Genomic DNA, 20,834 nt, shown 5'->3' with positions numbered 1-20,834 from the left:
ATGAAGTGGATACAATAGGGGAAAGGAAAATAATGGAGAAGAGGGGAAAGAAGAAGACCGTCGGGAGTATGCAAAGTAGAGAGAAGGGTAGCTCGGGTTTAGTTCGGGACAACCGACGGGTGCCGCTTTAAAGGTCGATAACGATAACGAAAATCAGACGCCGCCGCCCGAGGTCTCATACATCGCGTATGAAGGTATTGGCTTTCACTTGGTACAGTCTCGTTGATATCTTGAAATACCGCCCATCATGATCGCAATTGGTATGGAAGGCTCGGCCAACAAACTGGGCATCGGCATCATGCTGCATCCCAAGGATGGCAGCGCCCCGCAGGTCCTCGCCAATATCAGACACACCTATGTCTCCCCACCAGGCGAGGGCTTCCTGCCCAAGGATACAGCGCGCCATCACCGATCATGGGTTGTGAAGCTGGTCAAGCAAGCTCTCAAAGAGGCTAAGGTGTCCGTCGACGATGTGGACTGCATTTGCTTCACCAAAGGACCCGGAATGGGTGCCCCGCTACAGAGTGTGGTAATCGCCGCGCGGATGTTGAGTTTGCTGTGGGGTAAAGAGCTGGTCGGGGTGAACCACTGTGTTGGACGTAAGTACTTATGCAAGCTATGTCATAAACCGTGCCTCCTATTTGGAGTTGGAACTCGAACAAACCGCTGACTATGTGAATCTCCAGACATCGAAATGGGCCGCCTCATCACTGGCGCAACAAACCCAGTCGTCCTATACGTCTCCGGCGGTAACACGCAGGTCATCGCATACAGCTCGCAACGATATCGCATCTTCGGCGAGACCCTCGATATGGCAGTAGGGAACTGTCTAGATCGGTTCGCGCGCACGCTGCATATCTCCAACGACCCAGCACCAGGATATAACATTGAACAGCTAGCGAAGCAAGGAAAGCAGCTAGTCGATCTTCCATACGTCGTGAAGGGCATGGACTGTTCATTCTCCGGGATCCTGGCTGCGATCGATGGTCTCGCTAAGCAGTGGGGGCTAGGCGGGGAGGAGAAGGCGCGAGAAGATGAACAGAAGACGGTTGATTCTATCACCGCGGACGAGTCATTAGAAGGCAAGCCCACACGCGCAGATTTGTGCTTCTCTCTCCAGGAAACTGTCTTCTCAATGCTCGTTGAGATCACCGAGCGCGCAATGGCGCATGTTGGATCGAAGCAGGTTCTTATTGTTGGTGGTGTTGGCTCCAATGAGCGTTTGCAGGAGATGATGGGTATCATGGCACGGGATCGCGGTGGAAGTGTTTACGCAACGGATGAGCGGTTCTGTATCGACAACGGGATTATGATTGCACAGGCTGGTATGCTGGCATACGGGACCGGATTCCGGACACCCTTGAGCGAGAGTACTTGTACCCAGCGGTTCCGTACGGATGAAGTGTTTGTGAAGTGGCGGGATTGATATCGATGTCTTGTTTGAACCAAAAATAAATCTATTATGTGTTATGAATTGAGCGACTAATCTGATATCCTTTGAACTCGGTCGGTTAAATTTGGGAAAATCATATCCATCACTCATCTCAAGCGGTTTTCAAACCATTTGTATTATTGCTGCATAAATCGAAGCGCCTGTACAGCTGTAAAATCCCAAATCCCCTCCCAGCACGAAAGTAACGCCTGAAAAAATGTGTAATATGTGGTGATCTCCTCACTAGACAGATCGTTCAACGGACATTCATGTGTATTGGTTGTGGTCAATGACTGGGCGATCTAGTAATAGGATCTAGTTGCCATTAAGGAACCCGAGAACACCTGGACAGACAGGAAGGACTGGCGAGAAATGAGCCGAACAAGGCAGGGAATTGCTTGGAAATCTTTTTATCTCTGCAAATCGGACAGACCACAACATGTCCGAGGCAGTATTCGGTAAAATAATGTATGCATGCAATTAAAAGAACCGCCTATATGTTTGGACACAGCTCATTCTGTGACATCGCCAGTCGGTTTGTACAAAATAGTCGTGACATACTGCAGACAGATTAGTTAATCCACAAAGGTGTATAGAGCAGTGACTTACTTTTCTTTTATACCTGGTTGTCGCGCTTGTAGCCAGGACACCGTTCTTGATACTGCTCGTGGCAAGGTGATTGAGGACAGTGTGGTTCGGATAGTTCAAAACACTGCTATCGTCTTTCATGGGAGTCGTGCCGTTGAGAATTGACTTACCCAAGAAGAGAGGCAGACTGGGAGGGGTAGCCGTATCTCCGATGACATTGGCGGCCTGGAAATAGGCCGGGCTATCTTCTTCCTTGTCCAGGTCGGCCAAGAATTGAGGAATGGCATCACCGAAATCACCGGGTGGCACCTCTTCCTCGGTTTCTTCCTTTTCTAGAGGGTGGTCTTCGGTATGTCCTACAACCTGCTTAGAGGCATCTGGCACCGTGTTTGGAGTTTGAGCTCCCGCTGGAACGGCCGAGTCCTTGTCATGAGCATCATCTGCACTGACTTCAATGTAGTTGACCAGATGATTAGTAAAGTCGACGGCAGTCGGAAGACTATCCGCAGCGCGCATTGTTCCATCGACAATGAATTTCAAGTGGTGCGTGCCAGGTCGAAGGTTCAGAGTAGTAGACATGACGGACGGATTTTTTTCACTATCGAGTGTTAGTCAAGTCCCGGAAATCCTAGCCTCATCATTTGACCAACCTTCTGTGCAGACGGAACTTCTTCTCCCAGTTAACAAAAGTTCCAGTGACGTAGACCTTCTGACCAGGCGCTGTCCATTCAATAAGGACCGGGACGGCCTTGCCCGCACCACTGATGGTGTATGGCTGGAGCTCATCAAGCAACTCCTCCTCTTCAATGGTTGTATGACCTGAAGCCAGAGTGCTCGGATCCATCCGTTCGTCTAAGAGGCGATCCGCTGGCATCGACTGGATATGCGAGTCCTCGGGGCCGGCGACAGGCGATCCGGGCGTGGTGTTGGCATCGCCAATTGGCAATGGCAGGCGTGGTGGATGTTGTAGGTGGGCCGATGCGCTATAGTACGAATTGAGGAGCGGGGCCGATGGTGCCACAGGATCGCGCCCCGGGACATTGCGCGAGATCGGGACTTGGACCGGGTTGGAGTGGTCGCGGGATGGGATGTCCTTGACCGCGGAGGGCTCAGCTCGACGTACGTCTTGTGGCGAAGCCTTCTCTATGTTTTTGGGCGAAGATTCAGGGACGTTTCGGGATTGTAGACGTTCTTGCACGGATCCTTGAAATCCTGCCGAGTGCCCAGCAGCTGTCTCCTTTGTGGCCGAAGGATCGGCCACGGTGGTCTTCGGGGCCGAGATCGTGTTGAGAGAGGATCGACGGGCGACTTTTCGATCGCTTGTAGAGCTGTGGTGGGCATGGGCAGACGGCGCGTCGCCCACCGGGCCTTTGGAAGGGTTGTTGCCCATCGAAGGCGGGGAAAGGTGCGATAGCCTTGGGCCGAGATTTTGCTGGGAGGTGGGGAAAGGGGAGGGTCAAACTAAGTCACAATGGCGGGCTAAGAAAGAAACTTCCGACGCCAGCTCAAAGTAAGGATTGGCGGTGGGCAGTAGTCAAAGTCGATTGATGTACTCGCATTGTCACGGTACAGTAGACGCCGATGACGCCGGAATCCTAATCCGGCAGGTTAGGGCTTAGGGCTTTGAAGTTGGACCGCGGCGCGTGTTACTTGGATATCATAACAGTCGAGACGCATAGTTAGATGATTTGCCACATATTTTCATAATAATCATGAGTTGGGTATCGATCCTGAAATATCCTCTGTTGCTCGTTGTTGGCTTTATAATCCAATTACTATCCTACTTGTTGTCAACTCTCCTCTTCCTCGCATCGCCAGTGATCTACATCGGACATGTCTTCTTATACCTGGCACTGCTTCCATTGCGTATCCTCGTGATATTAGAGGTATGCATATCTAAATATCGTAGTCTTTAGTGGTAGCATGTACTAAACTCTAATAGGGATTCATCTATTTCATGACTGTGGCTGTGCTTGTCGGAGCCACTATAGGCATGATCCTACATTTTACCGGCAGCGTCATATCACAATTCCTGCGGATTGAAGAGTCAAATGAGCCACGGCGACCTCGGGTGAAGCAAGAGCTTCTATATTCTGTGCCCCAAAATCATTCTTTCGACTATCTAGCAGCGCAGCTGGATGATCGCAAGTTCCTGCCCTACTCGACGATCTTGGAGGAGGAGGAGAACAGCTATGAGTCAGGCTGATGTGCAGATATCTCAAGTCTAGTGCATAATATTTCTATGCCTCCGGTCTGGCGCTTTCCAAATGGACTCTCTATTCTTAAATACATAAGCCTGGATTTCAGGTACCGCTCGCTCAAGCCGAAAGCATATTCTTGATGGTTGTTTCAAACTGCTCAGGTTCGCGGCCAAGCAGTCGCGCTAGATTTGGAGTAACAACCGCACATTCACCATCGCGGATTCCATCAAAAGCAGTCGCCCAGAGAGGCGCCCAGTTGCCACCACCATATGTGAGACCATTTTGGACCTGTGGCTGCTTGACGTACTCGTCCACGGATACCTGTCGGATCTTGATTGGCTTATTTAGCACACGACTGAATACATCCGCTGTTTCCTTGAGTGACCAAGCACGAGGGCCAGAGAGAAGGATGGTCTTGTTTAAATAAGGGAAAGCAGCGGGATCTTGAGCGTGTTGTGCAATGAGTTTTGCGGTTGCTTCCCCCAACTCGTCTTGTTTAGCCCAAGCCAGGCCAGGAGCCGAGCCATCGTGGGGGATACAGATCTCGTTAGAAGGAGCTTTGAGATCGAAAAAGGCAGTATAGAGTGGGAAGGACTCTGAATACAACCCTTCGCGAACGACAGTATACGTGAACTGTGGGTCTTGAGCGTGTAGCTCGGCCAGATACTTCTCAGTCGCAATGTGGGCAAGCATCACTTGGGCCTTAGTATTGAGATTTCCATCACCGGCAAACGCAAGAGACGAGTAAAAGATGTGCTTAACGCCACTCTTTCGAGCCGCATCAATCGCGGACTTATGTACCTATGAAACCAGATTAGACTTTATGCGTCGAAAGGTTGTGGGAAATGTAGGAATACCTTAAATCGATGCTCGTTCTGGATACTAGCATAGGAGATCAAGTTTAATGACGAAATTCCGTCAAACGCATGGTCGAGTGTCTCGGCGTTGTCGTAATCGGCCTTACGGATGATAGCTCCAGCGGCTTTTTCTTTGCTGAGTTTCCCTGGGCGGCGAGCGACTAGCACCACTTCTTTAGCAGGGACTAGCTCAAGAAGGTGCTTAAGGGTACTGCCTCCAAGACCTCCAGAGGCTGGAAATATGCCAAGCTTATTTGCCATCGCTGAATCACTGATGAGGTTAAGAGGAAGTCTACTGAAGTTTACTGTACTGCTTTTATATCCAGCGGATTTGCAGTGAGACTCTGAAAGTCTCCGACTCGGATGAATTAATGTCGACTTTTCAGCTCTGACATCCAGTGGAAGTCCACGGATGGACTCAGTAGTTGATTAGTCAACATATACTTCCAGGACTACTTAAGTATCATGGATATCGGGAACCTTGGAACTCTTTGTATGATATCATCAAGTTCTCATCTCTGTCACTGTGCAGACTAATCAAATCTGGGAATTCTTCAGGCGTGATTAGGCGTGAGATCCGATTTCGGTAGACTCGGACATGAAGTTGGTCAAAGCGGGGGGTCTTCTCGGAGACATTAGAACTAACTAGCTCGAAGAAGGCGCTGGATTACAAATTCATAGATTACACGCTTTAGGAAGAATCCCAAAGAGCCACTGCGAAGGACAGTGGAGTTTGCGTATCGTCAGGGCCAGGATATTGGCATCCAGCAGACACATGGATGCAAATCAAGCACTAAAATCTGTTTCATTCTTTCGAGTCCGACCAAGAATATCTCTCGAGCCTAGTGTATAATACTGTACAACATGATAAGGTACAATCGAGCTTACTATCCCTGGCGGGTCGGACCGCTCATCAAACTACTAAGAGCCCCAGGCAAGGAGGCGACCTATCGAATCTTCGCACAACATCCTTCCACTTGAGATATATTATATGCACCGACTTTGCGGTCTAGTAGACCAACGCCCCCTATATTGCCTAATTGGGCCACATATGCGATCCAACCAATCACATTATACACGTCCAGTTTCCAACAATAAAAGGTACGGTGATGTAGCATCCTCAAATCTATGTTTAAATAGGTACTCTCTTGATAACACCAATCTCAGCCTAGAATTGTCCGATGAACGCAGATAATATAAAGAGTAGATAGAGAGCAGTTCCCACAATTTCCCGAGCTAAGTACCTACCCGATCCAGTCATATTGCCGCATTGCTGAACTTGAATTGTTTAAATACTCTTAAATACCATCATGTTTGGACATAAAGATACAAGAACAGACTTATGCGGTCTTGTCATGTCTTGTCTTGTCAGTAGTCTTTCTAGTTCTCTTTCAGTATGTCTTTTTCTCATGTCAGTGTTATAACCCCAAAATATTGTGAAAATGGTTTGGATGTAACTTACCGAGGTACTTGTATGCTATAACCAATCAGTAAAGCCCTACGGAATACATGCAATAACAGCTGCGAAAACCCGCAACCTCATGTGATGTATATAATTGACCATGTATGAAGTACATATGCAGAGAATGTGACAGCCTAAGCCCATGCATACTCCTGCTAGAGGTCGCCCTACTTTTAAAATAGATTGGGTCTCATTGCATTGCCAAAAGCACCTGAGGACTTCTTGGCTTGTTTTGTGAGATTCCCATAAACTGATCTTCTCCACCTTCTACAACATACTCCGCACGGGAACATCTATATTTCCCTCTGCTCTTTTTCAAATTTCAATCATGCCGTCCGACTCGAAAACATCTTCCAAGTATATCCACACAAGACTATGGTGTATTCACCGCGCTGATTCTTGCTAACTCTTAGGCAGGTCAATCTTTGCAAACCCGCCAGTCAAGATCATTGTGGGCAGTGACGAGCGCATTTACTATGTCCACCGTGGAACACTCGAGATCCACCCCGCATTTGATGCCCGACTAAAGGCTTCCACTGACGAATACGAGGAGGCGATTGATTGGAGTGGCTTTGACGAGCAGACTGTTGATTGTGTATTGAACTTCCTTTACACTGGAGGTTATCAGGCACCTCAAATGACTTCTGTGGCAGCCGAGGAAGGTGAGACAGATGCGGGGGAAGAGGCCCCAGCGCAAGACGGGGAAGAACAAGAAGTAGTGGTGGAGGAAACAGAGGAAGCGGATGAAGAAGATGGTAATAAACCCCCTCTTACATCTTCCCATCTCGGTATCAAAAATATCGAGACACTAATACCATGCAGAACCACAATCACCACCTGACAGCCCACAGTCACAAACTTCATGGCCACAGTCACCATGTCCAATGTTAACTGCACATCCAAGGATTCTGCAACCAGTCGCGGAGTCCCCCATAGCCCCAGACTCACCACCATCCCTGGCCCTATCAGAGTGCGACCTAAATGACCGGCCTCTGACTCCTCTAGAATACTGCGCTGGAGTCACTCTGCCCTCGGAGCATGTTTCGGCGCAAAAGGTCGGAGACCACGAAGGAGAAGACCAAGACCAGGAAGAAGAACCAGAACAAGAAGCTGAAGAAAATGTTGCTGAGATTTATCTCCACGCTAAAGTGTATTCCTTCGCACGGCAACTCGGCTTCGTGAAATTGGAACAATTCGCTCTGAATCGCCTGGCCGAGGTCCTTCTTGCCCTAGAGCAGACAGACAAGATCCTATTCCCGTACTTGGTGGATGCAATCCGACTGGTCTATAAGACGACTAGTACTATTGATAATGCGAGGAACTTGCTATCTCAGTTCGTGGCACTGCGGTACACCACGCTGGTTGGCGAGGATCTGGACGAACTTATCACAGAGGGGGGAGAGTTTGTGGTCGATCTGTCGCATAAACTTGCTCGGAAACTGACAACCATCTCAATTGCGTTTAAGAGGATTGAATATCTCACTCATAGGAATGAGGAGTTGAAGGAAGAAAGTTCTCAGAAAGATAAAGAGCTGAAGGCTTTGAGAGAGGAGGTTAGGCATGGACCGATACAGGGATTTCCGTCTTTCACATATCAGATTTGAAGTTGTGCTAGGCGTTAGTACACAGTCACCGTTCAATGGACTAATTTTTGGGTATTTTTTCTTTCCTCGGCTCTTCTCATCTCTCACGTACATCAATGATTTATCATAGGTATACGTGTAACGTGCTTATAGGCAACCCGGACCCAACCCATGAGCCAATGGCATAAAGCCCAACCGGATCCTACTGCTCACATTTTCTAGCGCCGAGCTAGTGTTCGCCGATATTGATTTCCGTGCGTTTCCTATACCCCACAAACCCAATAGTTCCTAGCAGATCTTTCTTCAGCTGTTCATGCAAAGATATTCCGGACTAGATTCTAATGGCGTCGCTATCACCTCCTGTCTGCTATAATCCCTACTATAGTCCCTACTTAATCCCTGCTTAGTGTGTACAGGCCGCCATCGTGGGGTTGGCCTCCACTGTTGATTTTCACCGCATAGCATGTCCATTCCGTTGGGTGACTTGTGGGCCATGTCCTAGGCGCCGAGCCTGAGATCGGGCAACAACATGAGACCCGAACCTGTTCTGCAAGATCTTGCGCATTAATGATCAGCTGAAGCTGGTGGGTACATAGTGGGGGCACGGGTGATTTCAGCTCAGCAATTGATTTCATTGAAATTCCCTTTCTACCACCGAATACGATATAAGTAGGACCTTCTTGCCTGGTCTTAGAATCTTCTATAGTCAGAACCTTCTACAGTGAATCTAATTATTATTTCAAAATGTCCACGGTATGTTATCAACGACTATAGCCACAACCAGGTGAAAATACTTCCTATTCAACGGCTCGACGCTAACATTCTTTGTGCTATAAAGACACACGTTTATTTTGAGGATATAGAGGCATATACGGATCACGCGCACACAATCTATCAGTAAGTCTATATACAGCACAGAGTAAACTCGTACAACCATGCTAACAATGTATTCAGGATCATCGAAGAGGCCGGTTTCGAAAGAGATTCTTATCTAAGGACCATGAGCTATCCTCCCGTCCTATATTTACCCACGTAAGTATCTCCTTGGCTTCAAAGGGGTTCTGATTATCAGAACCTGAGCTGACGTATTAATTAGTGCTCGCCTCGATGATGATACTGTTGGCAAATTGAAGGAGTATGGGGTGCGTGTTAGACAGGGGGATGAGGATTAGATATAGTCAGGCCGTCCTTTACCATTGGCCTTTGGCGAGCGACAAGGGCTGCGCTGCACATGGGCAGAAGCCAGACGTGGCTGACGGAGAGAGGAAGGCGATCTAGCCAGATCTACAGATCTACAGAGCAATTATAGATGGTTCCACACCGGTTTCAGAAGTAAATTCTCTATTATTGGTTGAATTGAGACACGACAGATCAGGTGATATCCGAATAGTATCGTAAGTCATGTGACTACCTAAAGTAGCTTAAAACAAATAGTGTTTCCCGTATGACCTCGTTGATTATTTGGAACGACAGGCTGACCAATTATATATAGAGCTGATATAAGATTGCCTCTCTACATGAATCCTTCAAGGCTTATATACGGCCGAAAAAGCGGTCTGTGCAAAAGGGATAATCTTCCATTTACATTCTGGAAATGGCATGTCTCCATTGAATGACTTGCCATAGCTCGCGCCTTGAATACATGACCATCGACGTCATTGGAACGATCGTCGATCTTATCGATCAAGCTGTGGGGTAGAGGACTTACATCCGAGACCTTCCACGATGATCCCGAGATCCTTTCTGCGCGTGCGAGCGCTGTTGGCAGCCTTCATACTCGCTGTCTTTCTCACCTGGGCAATATTGACACAGTTCAAATCCTACATCCCCAATATCTCGTCTTCACGGGCCATTACCACAGACCTAACACCATTACATCGCCAATTCTGGCAAGAATTCCACGCCCTGCTAGAGAAATATGCGCCGGGCACAGAGCCTATCGTCGAATATCAGAGGGCGCCCACAGAAGGCTTCAATGCTCACAATGCACCGCCGCGCCCAGATACCCTCTACGTTCCGGAGGAAGATATCACAACCATGAAAGAAGCGCATACGGGGTTCGTCAATGCAATCGCCGACTCCCCACCCGAGCTCCCCTACCTCCCCAACACAAAAGGCATAGTCTCAACAGCAGGGGGCCCCTACCTCCCAGTGCTAGTGATATCCCTCCGCATGCTCCGCCGAACCGGCTCCACGCTCCCGATGGAGGTATTTCTCTCCGACGAAGACGAGTACGAACCCTACATATGCGATGTAGTTCTACCCTCGCTGAACGCGCGGTGCGTAGTTCTATCCCGCATCCTCATCGCGGCCCCAGCCCAAATCCAAAAATACCAATTCAAGCCCCTCGCAATGCTCTTCTCCTCCTTCGAAGAAATCCTCTTCCTAGACGCAGACGCCTTCCCCCTCAAGAAACCAGAACATCTCTTTACCACCGAGCCCTTCCTCTCAAATGGCATGGTCACCTGGCCCGACTTCTGGGCCTCCTCCGCCTCTCCACACTTCTACGAAATCGCAAACCATCCGCCCCCACCAATGGACCTGCGCCAGTCAACAGAATCAGGCGAAGTCCTCCTCTCCAAACGATCCCATCTCCGCTCCCTCCTCCTCGCAACATACTACAACTACTACGGGCCCTCGCACTACTACCCCCTTCTCTCACAAGGCGCCGCCGGCGAAGGCGACAAGGAGACCTTCCTCGCAGCCGCGACCGCCATGCACGAATCCTTCCACCAAGTCAGCGAGTCCATCTGCGCCCTCGGCCACGAAACCATCCACGGCGGCATAGCCGGCTCCGCAATGGCGCAGTTCGATCCCGTGCAGGACTTCGCCCTGACGAGTCGCGGGATATGGCGTGTCAGAGGTGACGACGCCCCCGCGCCAGACGTCTTCTTTATCCACGCCAACTTTCCTAAATTCAATCCTGCCACTGTCTTCCAGCTCCATGATGTTAACCCCGCGTTTACAGATGAGGGGGAGTATACGCGCGCCTGGACGCTGCCGGTGGATGTTGTGCGGGGGTTCAATGACAAGGTTGATGTCGAGAAGGGATTTTGGCAGGAGATTCTTTGGACAGCTTGCGAGCTTGAGGATAAGTTCCGGAGTTGGGCCGCGGATGAGGGGGTTTGTGATGCGGTGAGGGAGTATTGGGGTGCTGTTTTTGGGAACGGTTGATTTTACCTTGAGATGTCGGTTCGGCAGGTATGAGAACTGACATTGCTATTCTCGATTTTTATGTGTCTTTCCCGGAACGCATAACCAATGTCTCTCTCCGGTTGTTGACCTTGCACGACCATGGAATAATGCACTCACATATTCCCCCGCCAGAGGTGTGCCAGAATAGCCTCTCAGAAATGACCTCTGTCATAAGAAGGTCATTCTTGCCAAGAGCAGCAACAGTATCGAGAAGAAAACACTCTTCTAAAAGCATTCGAAAATAATGCTCATTCACAGACTTCTACTTCTTCTATATGCATCTCATGTATATAACTAAGTAGCGAGCCTCGTTGTTGTGAACAATCTCCTTCTTTTGCTCACATTTCAAGCGAGGGAACGACGACGTAGCTTCAACATCAAGACTCCCCAACTCCCAACCTAAGATAAAGATAATCCTGGATAATCCTCGCAACCTCCTCTGACTCCTTAAGAGGGGAACGACGAGGTACTCGTAATTTAGCTTATACGGAAAAAGTAGATCGAGGTGTGGAAGAGTGCGCTTTGGAGTCGTAGCATGGTGCGGTGCCACGGGCTGTGGAGAGACCTATATAATGGAGGCCTTGTGCAAATGTATCACTTACTTTGTAGTTTTAGCTAGATCGAAAGTAATGGGGATGAATGGAGCAGTCGGCGGGTCTGATTTGGCGGGCGATGAGTGCAAGATATAGAGACAGAAGAAAGGAAAATACAGAGAAACAGAGGAAGAGCAGCGAAGACACTTCATATCAGTGCCGTTTACACGATACACAATAAACGAACGAAACCGATATGGTATGACAGAGCCAATGCGTTGACTATGCAATAGTATTCATCGGGCATCACAAACCACAAACCCAGCCATCTAAAACAGGTAAGAATACACAAGACGGGATATCTAAGAAACAACGCAAATGGGAGGCAGAACGAAAAGAGGCCTATGCTCAGTATGAATCCATGCATCAACCACGAGAACAGCTAATAGCTAAACACACCTCAACGCTTCACAATCCCGAGGCCCTCCTCTAGACGGTCAAGCAGCGAATTCCTCGACCCAACCGATGAAGCAGGTGACGGGGACCGGTCATGCTTGGCTCCCGATGTAGTCATGACTTCCGGCGGAACATACGCATCGACGTCCAATTGCATTCCCACCGTCAGATCCGCATCTGGAGGGAGATACTCAGGAGATAGACCGCTTGTTATGATATTGGCGGCGTTGGCAGCATGGGCAGTAGCAGAGGCGGATTCAAAGACCGCCCCAGAACCAGAGCCAGAAGCAGAAGCAGAAGCAGAAGGAGAAGCATTTTCGGCTTCAGCTTCAGGAGGAGCAGCAACATCCCTATTCCGGAAGATGTATCTGTGCTGTACAGGCTCACCCACAGGAGGATCAGCCTCCAACTTAGCCCTTCTGGCGAGGCCTTTTTGTCTTCGGCGACTCGGTTTTTTGCCAATTGGGTAATCGTGCACGTTTGGCTCGATACTGGCGACGACTCGGCTGCTCGTTCCATTGTCAACGTTCGGTGTGGGAATACCGTTTGGCTCCTGGTATTTAGCTTCGACGGTGGCGGCAGCGGCGGCGGCGGCGGCATCCTTAGCTCTTTTGCGCGCCTTGCGGCTCATTGGGATTTCCCCGTTTTTCCCTTCTGTTTTCTGTTGGGATTGCGTTGGCTGGGTAGTTGTAGTGGCGGTTGCGGATCCCGTAGCTGCAGTGTTCGGGGCTATTATAATTGCGGCATTCGCCTTGGCTCTAGCCTTGGCCTTCTTATTTCTCTTTGACTTGGCAGTTGTAGGAGCAGGGACATCTCTCGAACCATCAAACGTTATGGGATCGCTTTTAGAGCCGGCATTCAGCTGCTTTGGAGCGTTCAACTGCGTTGGGAGGAGACTAATCCCGCCGTCCTCATCGTCGACAGAATCCTCGTGGATGCCGATGTCCAAATCAAGGATAGTTCCCTCGCCCTTTTCCACGCGTTCGTTCCAGGCGTGGAGGACCTTGCTCACGTCGTCGTGGTGGGCGAGATAATCGAGACGGCGAAGGACCTTATTGAAGAGCTCGGTCTCATCGATATTAGGATCATTGCTGAACTCCGGGATCTCAAGGATATTGTACGGCTCACTAGAAGCCTTAGTTCTGCTGTCATCGATAAGAATAGTGTTGGTCTGGTCCCAGCGGTGGCCCGCGGTGAGCTTTGCAGCCTCGGCATCGCGAAGCCTTTGCTTGCGGTTCTTGTGCGGTGTATTGGTGCCTGGTGATGAGGCAGGGGGGTTTTTTAGATGCTCGTTGCCTGGGAATGCGCCTTGGATATTTGTCTCCGCCCAGACTTTGTGCAGCTCCTTGTAGACCTGGAGCTTTTTGTTGTATTGAACTGAGGTCAGACCGAACTTGTCGCGTCCCCAGCGGGCGACGATAGCATCATGCATGGGCCCTGGGAAGATCTGCTCGCAGACTGCCTCTACAGTCTGCGGTTGGGAGCTGGACCAGATCATGACTTTGTAGTCTTTGATTAGCGTGGCTAGGAATTCATCTAGGCCCGTGCGTCTGGCGAATTTCGGGGGGAATTTGCGAAGCTTGCGGTAGATGAGGGTGCCATTGAGATCGAGGATAACAAGGAGTGGTCGCTTTTCGGTCTTCTCTGGCTTCAATGACGCTTGGTTTGTGTATTGCAGTGTGGGAAGCGGGATTTTGACTGGTGGTGTTGGCGAGCGTTGTCTTTGGGGTGATGCGAACCGTTGTCCCGTGCCACCGGCCATCGTACTCATAGATCGGGTATTTTGGAAGGGTAGTGGGGTATTCATATCGGCAGGGAAAGGAAAAGGTGGGAATGGCATCCCGCTATCAAAGCCTGGATTCATCCAGGGCATAGCCTGTGCCATTTGAAAGAAAGTTTGATCCATGCTCATGGGGTTTTGCGGCAAAGTATTAAAAGCGCCGAATTGTTGGCCTTGTCCCAATGGTATTTGTGGTTCGTATTGTGGCATGGTAGGAGCATAGCCCTGAGATTGATAGGCCGGTGACGTTTGATTAGCCTGTGGATGCTGATATCCAAAGTTCGAGTTCATGCTCTGCGTAGGAGTATACTGCGAAGGTATAGGATTGCCTTGCACAAGATAGTCATATCCCGCATTACGATGTACATCCCGAGGGGCATTGCGGTCCCAAGAGTTGTGTGAGGGGGCCTGCCGACTTCCCCCCCGTCCATTCTTTGCTGATCCAGGGTTCATGTTCACCTCATAATCTGAATCGGCATGCTGGGGAACTGAATTCGACTGGTGTTCGGACGTAGGACGTCTTTTGTTTGAGCGGGACAGCTTGAGGGAGGTGCGACGTGACGAAAGGAGAGTAGAGAATCTCCGGGATTTCAAAGCGCTAGAATTTGGCACTGCAAGAAGCTATTTAAAAGTAAGTCAGAATAATCAACAATCGACATATGCTATCCACGTAGCGAATAGTGGAGGCGATACCTGATTGGCTGCTCTGAGAAGATGCTGAGAGTGACGCGAAGAGAAAGTAAGTGGGGAGTGAGGGGAGGCTCGGCCACGCAGAAGATGCAGGAACATTTATAAAACAAACGCAAATTGCCCAGGTGGTTAAGAACGTTCTTCCCATCAGGGCATCGCGAAAAATATCTAATCAGTTCTTATCGCTCTGACCGCCCCAAGCGGCAATATTTTTCTTTTTGACGGTTCTTCCTCCGCGGGGTTTTCCAACTACAGCAACACCAAAATGGCTATTACCGATCTGCTCAATCGCCGAGTGCGAGCTCGACCAGAAGACGAGGATGTCTTCTCTGAAGCATCAGGTTCCGACGAGGATTCGCAAGCTGGCTCTGATGCCGAATCCAACTCCAACGAATCAGTAAGCCAACCATACATCTACTTAAAACCAAATTAACAAACAAAGCAGCACGCAGACGACTCCTCCGCCGAAGGCACAGACACAGGATCTAATTCCGACTCCGACTCTGAACCAGACATAGAAGAAAAACCAGAATCCGAAGCCGACAACGACGACGACTTCAAAGCCTCACTAGCAGACATCTCCTTCGGCGCGCTCGCCAAAGCCCAAGCCCTAATGCGCGAGAAGAACAAGCGCACACCAAAAGACGGCACCACCGCCGCCTCCTCAACCGTCGACGAAATCCGCACGAAACTCCGCGAAGCACGCGAAGAAAAGCTCGCGGCAGCCTCGAAGTCCAAATCTAAAGAAAAGAAAAGCCGCTCCTCGAAGCACGCGCCGATGGAGCAATCGTCCAAATACGCCGTGACGCGCAAGCGCACAGCAGTAGAACTCCCGCCCGCGCCGCGGTCGCGCGACCCGCGCTTCGACGCAGCCGTCATGGGCCACAGCGGCGTGGGGAAGCACCCGCACGGCGGAACGGCGTATGCATTCCTGGACGAGTACCGGGCGTCTGAGCTGAACGAGTTGAAGGAGCAGATGCGGAAGACGAAGAACCTGCAGCAGAAGGAGAAGCTGAAGGGGGAGATTCGGCGGGCGCAGGATAAGCTGCGGTCGGCGCAGAATAAGAAGCGCGAGGCGGATGTGCAGGCTGAGCATAAGAAGCGCGAGAAGCAGTTGATTCGGGAGGGTAAGAAGGCTAGTCCGTACTATCTTAAGAACTCGGAGTTGCAGAAGCAGGTTCTTGAGAGGAAGTATGCGGAGATGGGATCGCGGGAGCGGGCGAAGGCGCTGGAGAGGAGGCGTAAGAAGATGACTTCTAAGGAGCGGAAGGAGATGCCTTGGGAGAGGAGGGGGGCGGAGGGTGGTGAGGATGGAGGCATGCCTAATGGAGGGAAGAGGCGGAGGTTGGAGTAACTTTTTGTGGTATACGGCGTTGATCTATCTGGGAATAAAAGCACATATAGCATATGAGTATTGAATATCTGTTTACATGTCCACGGGTATATGTTCTCGAGTGATGCATTAAAATGACCAGTCTCGGAGCTGAGGGCCCTGATGGCAATAGCAAAGGCTGAAAAGAAGAAAAGAAGGCATTCCAAATAGGCCAATAAGAGGCAGAGAACTCATTACCATAATGCTTTATCTCCCAAAAACAAGTCCAAAAGGTATAATACGAAGCAATGAACCCGCAACGCCCAAAGCAAACTTGATGCAGAAAAGAATCCAAACACAAAATTTTTACAGGGTGCCAATCTGCCCTGTCAATACTGTCGTGGCATAGATAACATGAAATTGATGCAAGCATCATTGGGTATGATGGAAGGTTTCCAGACTCGATCGTCCAGGATGAGTCGGAAGATGGACATTCACTGCCCAGGCATTGCATTGGTTGGACTTGCCATGGACCAATGTCGCCTGGGACTTAGTATCAAAGGCCTTTGCATTCCAAGGCAGCAAACTCCTATGAGAATATAAGATGATAGCATCGGGATGATCTGAGGGTTAGGCATTTGCCAGCAAGTAGGTCCAAGCAAATTCCATCATTACTTGAACTTGGGAAGCAGAGCCGGCCTAAGCCTCTACAAGAGGCATGAGACCAACAGAGCATGTCGTATCACGAGTGGAACAAATCCCAAGCCCGTGCACAGAGACCCAGGAATTCATCCTTCTTTCTCCGCTGCGTCTCTGGCGAATCTCTTCCTGCACCGAAAGGTCCAGGGAACGAAGCATGTGGACCGGGCATGGCAGCTGGATTGGGCCGGTATTGAGATTCGGGACCATGACCCAGTGGCGGACTTCCGTTGTCCTGTTCATACTCGCTCCGAGGGCGTCGACGTGCCGTAACATCGGACGGGGCAAACATACCAAAAGAGGCTGGAGGCGGACCGTGGGGTGCTTGCGGTTCTGGGGCAAGAGGCGCGGTCTTGGGGCCTGCGTGGTGGACTTGTGGGGATGGCGGGGTTGGAGGTTGGTGGCCTCCATAGTGAACAATGCGAGGCAGCAGCTCCTCTCGTCCGCCGGACATCTCTTGCACGGCCTCTTCGGCCGAGTGATATTCGCGGGGTCGGCTGGGGGTGTGCGCCACGCTACCCGGCAGACCAGGGGAGGGCATCGGCGCCAAGTTGTTAGATTGGGAGGAGTTGCTGCTCGATGCATTCAAGTGGATATTCGCCCGGCCAGAATCCCGGTCCCGACCCAATGCATCGGAACCAAAGACGTCGGAGAGGGGAGGAAGACGATTGTTTGTTTGGGTTGCCGGCAGCTGGTGCATGTGGGAGGTCGAGCCCAGGGTCGGGCTCTGGTTGACGACATGGCGGGTCAATGGCTGCGGTTGGTATCTGCCAGTGAAAGTCTGGTGTAGCGGAGCCGATTGGATGACTCGCTCGTTTGCGAACTGGGAAGCGGATGGAGGGACGATGGACAGGCCGTTCGGAGGTCTGCGCTTTCCGGTCTTGGGCATCCCCATCAAGTTCGACTCAGAAGGCTTCATACCGTCCGGACCATCATCCTTGGCGGATCGGTGCATGCGCTGTTCAATGATCGATCGCTGCTGATCCCGCACGGAGAGGCTGCGCTGCAGCTGCTCTCGCATGATCGGATCGTGGGTCTGGAAGCCAGGCGACAGGCACGCCAGGCCTACATGGTGCATTGAGGCGGTCAAAGGTCCCCCCGGAGCACGAACCGACAAACCACTGGAGGATGGAAGACTAGTCGAGAGGTCTAATTTCCGAGGCCGGGGCCGACTCTGTATCCGTGGGGAGGATCCCGGTTCCTTCTTTACCGTAATGTGCGGGCCTCCGTTGCCACCTTGGGGTCTGAATTATGTTAATATGTGAAGCTCCGGTTCCATGAATCTCTCAACTTACGGGGAAGTTGGACCTCTCTTCTCGGTCGGGGAACCGTGTAGCGCGGATCCCACTTTAGGGCTTTTGGACATCCGGGGCGGAGAGAACTTGGACGGGGTATTATTCGGAGGAGCCAAAGATGGGAGGTTTCTTGGGCTTGGGTTGCGAGTCGGGTGTGGCGATGACAAGGGGGCCGCCGCGGAAGCAACTGCGGTAGACATGGTCGAGACGATGAGATCGGTTTTAAGGTATCACACAGAAGATTCCAGTATATAGTAGTTCAGTGTGTTCAGTGTGTTCCTTCAGTGTATTCACTGTTCACTGTATATTGACTTGATACTCCTTTAGAAGATGCAAGGGCATCTGGAGTGATGCGGGCAAAGTCCGAAAAGCGGATCGAAACGTGGGATCGCCTCAGTATATCCAAGTGTAGAGATATCCCACGAGAAGAGGGAAGAAGGGCGGTTAAGCGTCAAGCGGCAGACCAGAGTCCAGAGTCCAGAGTTACAAGCGAGAGAAATGGACGATAAAGAAAGTCCGAGAGGGGGTCGACACCTCCAGGCTTAGGAAAATAAAAAGGAAGATGAGATCGCCGAAGCTCTCCAGGGGAAGGTTAAAAGAAATTAATCCGGCGATAAAGTACACAGTACGTTGATCCTCCGAATGACAAAGAGGGGAAAAAGGCATCAGCGGTCACCCCAGCTAAGTACCAGATACCCGAGCTGCCCGGTGGACCCAACTGAGACACGATGTGTTTCTGTTTAGGATCCACCGATTTTATTGTTTGAGGATTGGGATATATTTGTAGAGTACGGAGAGGACTGTAATTAGTATAAGAGTGTATGTTGTACCTTGTGTTTTGCACGGAGGTCCCTATATGTACTAAATCCCACTATTAACAATAGTCCTCCCCAACTACTCCGTACCAACCCTTAACAACTATATTTATCTCGCTTTTACACTTCAATAATTCGCTACACGGTGGATCCCTTCTCTAACAGTAGTATAACAAGCAAACCAGACTAGCACCTCCTGATACCAAATTTATCGAATCACATCCCCCCACCCAACCTCATCCTGTGGACGCTTGGCAGAGAAAAAAAACATGTCACATCACCTCCATCCACTCGCATGGCGTTATACGTCAAACAAGGCGCAGCGGGCGCTTATATCAAAGGGGCCACTAGTGTGTGGCGTCCAAAGTCATGCGAGTACGAAAACACTGAAACTGAAACTGAGACTGAGAATAATTCAGTTATTCTCACGGGTTACCTATTTCGAGCATCGCTATTCCGTATAGAGTAATAATAGACCCTGGCCTGCCTCTGAAATTAGACCGATTGGCCTCCTGTCACGGCCCTTGTAGATGCACAGACCAGGGGTGCGTGCCTTGAGTTGCATATCATCTGTGCAGTTCTTAGGGTGTCGATGTGAGATGAAATGGCTGAAACCGACATTACCTTGTTTCATACTATAATATACATGTAACTATTGAGATTCTACGTTTCATAGGATATTATTCATTTAACTATCGGGAGATATCCATGTAATATAGTTAAACCTCGTATACTTAACCCGTCATACTGCAGGTATGTTCAAAGAGGGAATCATTATACTTCCACAGGAGTATCTTATCGTCTACGGAAAGGATCTACTCCCAACATTATTCTGCGCATAGTGGGGGACTAAATGGTTGATAAACACTGCGTGATCCACCACTTCGTATTATTATAAGAACCTAGGTGAAGACTTTTCAAAAATACAAACATTATCACATAAATCTATAACAATCTAACATTCTAACAATCCTATTAGAATAATCACACCCTTAATCTTCGACAAATGCAATTTATAGACAAAAACAGTAGGCGGTGAGACCCGACTATCGATAACCCACCTTTTTTTCTTCGCGATAATCTTCGACTTGGAGATCCAAATCGCGCAAATTCGTTAGGCCAAAGTCCAAGCTTCCAAGCCAACCGCCAGCAAAGACATCAACCGACCGTCTTGCAAATCCCAACCACCCACCCCAAATCCCAAACAGCCACCCTCACAAAACCACAATGCCTGAATCCGTCCACTCCCAAGACCTGGACCAGTCCATGGTCGACGCAGAGCAGCCCGTCGAGCTCCTCCAGTCCAACGACCCCATCCTCGAGGAGCGACAGATTGTCGTGGTACGTATCCGATCTGCGCGGGTACCCAAATAGACCTCGCGATCATAGGCCTAAAGAGAGCATCAAGCTAATACCATATTTCCTTACAGCTCGCCGGCGCCACCGAAACCGCCGCTTCATTCCAGTTTGAAGGCGAAGGTCACACTATGGGTAATGCGCTGCGGTATGCGATTATGAAGAAGTGAGTGTATTGCGCTGCGAGACTAGATTCGGTGTATCGATGTTTTCGGTTCATGGAATTGAGGTTGAAGGTTTCGGAAGAACGTCGCTGACTTGTTAATAGTCCTGCCGTTGAGTTCTGCGGTTATACTATTCCCCACCCCTCGGATCCGAAGATGAATGTCCGTATCCAGACTAATGGTATGTTCTCCTACTGCTACTTTCTTGTTCTATTGCCGGATACTGGATGTGGGATGTGGATTTTACTGACTGGACACAGATACGACTACTGCTCTCGAGGCTCTGGAAAAGGGCTTCAATGATCTGATGGACTTGTGCGATGTTGTGACGGAGAAGTTCACTGCTTCGCGGGATCAATTTAATGCGGAGAGTGGGAACCGTATGGAGGCATGAGGTGGTTTGTTTGCATATGTAT

At 50.0% G+C, this 20,834-nt stretch overlaps 11 protein-coding genes across 11 annotated transcripts; 7 read left to right on the top strand and 4 right to left on the bottom strand.

Moving 5' to 3' along the window:
* Positions 1 to 247: 247 nt before the first annotated feature.
* Positions 248 to 1,426, top strand: kae1 (O-sialoglycoprotein endopeptidase; the record flags this gene model as incomplete). The annotated part of the gene is made up of 2 exons (XM_039077506.1): positions 248 to 599; positions 687 to 1,426. 2 exons carry the CDS (start codon positions 248 to 250, stop codon positions 1,424 to 1,426), a joined length of 1,092 nt encoding a protein of 363 aa, XP_038924750.1.
* Positions 1,427 to 1,944: 518 nt separating this feature from the next.
* Positions 1,945 to 3,410, bottom strand: LCP9604111_9269 (putative Snf1 kinase complex beta-subunit Gal83; the record flags this gene model as incomplete). Its single annotated transcript, XM_039077504.1, has 3 exons — positions 1,945 to 1,992; positions 2,042 to 2,618; positions 2,671 to 3,410. 3 exons carry the CDS (start codon positions 3,408 to 3,410, stop codon positions 1,945 to 1,947), a joined length of 1,365 nt encoding a protein of 454 aa, XP_038924749.1.
* A 322-nt stretch (positions 3,411 to 3,732) lies between these two features.
* Positions 3,733 to 4,226, top strand: LCP9604111_9268 (uncharacterized protein; the record flags this gene model as incomplete). The annotated part of the gene is made up of 2 exons (XM_039077503.1): positions 3,733 to 3,906; positions 3,963 to 4,226. 2 exons carry the CDS (start codon positions 3,733 to 3,735, stop codon positions 4,224 to 4,226), a joined length of 438 nt encoding a protein of 145 aa, XP_038924748.1.
* A 112-nt stretch (positions 4,227 to 4,338) lies between these two features.
* Positions 4,339 to 5,339, bottom strand: LCP9604111_9267 (uncharacterized protein; the record flags this gene model as incomplete). The annotated part of the gene is made up of 2 exons (XM_039077502.1): positions 4,339 to 5,022; positions 5,079 to 5,339. The coding sequence occupies 2 exons, from the start codon at positions 5,337 to 5,339 to the stop codon at positions 4,339 to 4,341; spliced, it is 945 nt and encodes a 314-aa protein (XP_038924747.1).
* A 1,529-nt stretch (positions 5,340 to 6,868) lies between these two features.
* Positions 6,869 to 8,144, top strand: LCP9604111_9266 (uncharacterized protein; the record flags this gene model as incomplete). The annotated part of the gene is made up of 3 exons (XM_039077501.1): positions 6,869 to 6,897; positions 6,958 to 7,295; positions 7,363 to 8,144. 3 exons carry the CDS (start codon positions 6,869 to 6,871, stop codon positions 8,142 to 8,144), a joined length of 1,149 nt encoding a protein of 382 aa, XP_038924746.1.
* A 723-nt stretch (positions 8,145 to 8,867) lies between these two features.
* LCP9604111_9265 (uncharacterized protein) lies at positions 8,868 to 9,295 on the top strand (the record flags this gene model as incomplete). The annotated part of the gene is made up of 4 exons (XM_039077500.1): positions 8,868 to 8,876; positions 8,962 to 9,020; positions 9,078 to 9,155; positions 9,220 to 9,295. 4 exons carry the CDS (start codon positions 8,868 to 8,870, stop codon positions 9,293 to 9,295), a joined length of 222 nt encoding a protein of 73 aa, XP_038924745.1.
* Positions 9,296 to 9,848: 553 nt separating this feature from the next.
* LCP9604111_9264 (alpha-mannosyltransferase) lies at positions 9,849 to 11,297 on the top strand (the record flags this gene model as incomplete). Its single annotated transcript, XM_039077499.1, has 1 exon — positions 9,849 to 11,297. One exon carries the CDS (start codon positions 9,849 to 9,851, stop codon positions 11,295 to 11,297), a length of 1,449 nt encoding a protein of 482 aa, XP_038924744.1.
* A 1,014-nt stretch (positions 11,298 to 12,311) lies between these two features.
* LCP9604111_9263 (NIF domain protein) lies at positions 12,312 to 14,876 on the bottom strand (the record flags this gene model as incomplete). Its single annotated transcript, XM_039077498.1, has 2 exons — positions 12,312 to 14,708; positions 14,781 to 14,876. The coding sequence occupies 2 exons, from the start codon at positions 14,874 to 14,876 to the stop codon at positions 12,312 to 12,314; spliced, it is 2,493 nt and encodes an 830-aa protein (XP_038924743.1).
* A 166-nt stretch (positions 14,877 to 15,042) lies between these two features.
* On the top strand, positions 15,043 to 16,131 carry rrp36 (putative pre-rRNA processing protein; the record flags this gene model as incomplete). The annotated part of the gene is made up of 2 exons (XM_039077497.1): positions 15,043 to 15,174; positions 15,223 to 16,131. The coding sequence occupies 2 exons, from the start codon at positions 15,043 to 15,045 to the stop codon at positions 16,129 to 16,131; spliced, it is 1,041 nt and encodes a 346-aa protein (XP_038924742.1).
* A 700-nt stretch (positions 16,132 to 16,831) lies between these two features.
* Positions 16,832 to 18,283, bottom strand: LCP9604111_9261 (uncharacterized protein; the record flags this gene model as incomplete). Its single annotated transcript, XM_039077496.1, has 2 exons — positions 16,832 to 18,032; positions 18,084 to 18,283. The coding sequence occupies 2 exons, from the start codon at positions 18,281 to 18,283 to the stop codon at positions 16,832 to 16,834; spliced, it is 1,401 nt and encodes a 466-aa protein (XP_038924741.1).
* A 1,842-nt stretch (positions 18,284 to 20,125) lies between these two features.
* On the top strand, positions 20,126 to 20,812 carry LCP9604111_9260 (DNA-directed RNA polymerase core subunit RPC19; the record flags this gene model as incomplete). The annotated part of the gene is made up of 4 exons (XM_039077495.1): positions 20,126 to 20,239; positions 20,329 to 20,420; positions 20,523 to 20,599; positions 20,679 to 20,812. The coding sequence occupies 4 exons, from the start codon at positions 20,126 to 20,128 to the stop codon at positions 20,810 to 20,812; spliced, it is 417 nt and encodes a 138-aa protein (XP_038924740.1).
* Between the last annotated feature and the right edge of the window lie 22 nt (positions 20,813 to 20,834).

Source organism: Penicillium roqueforti (assembly GCF_015533775.1).
Source record: "Penicillium roqueforti strain LCP96 04111 chromosome Unknown scaffold_44, whole genome shotgun sequence".
NCBI classification, from domain to species: domain Eukaryota; kingdom Fungi; phylum Ascomycota; class Eurotiomycetes; order Eurotiales; family Aspergillaceae; genus Penicillium; species Penicillium roqueforti.
Note: the sequence above shows the minus strand (reverse complement) of the source record. Positions and strands in the feature narration are given on the sequence as shown.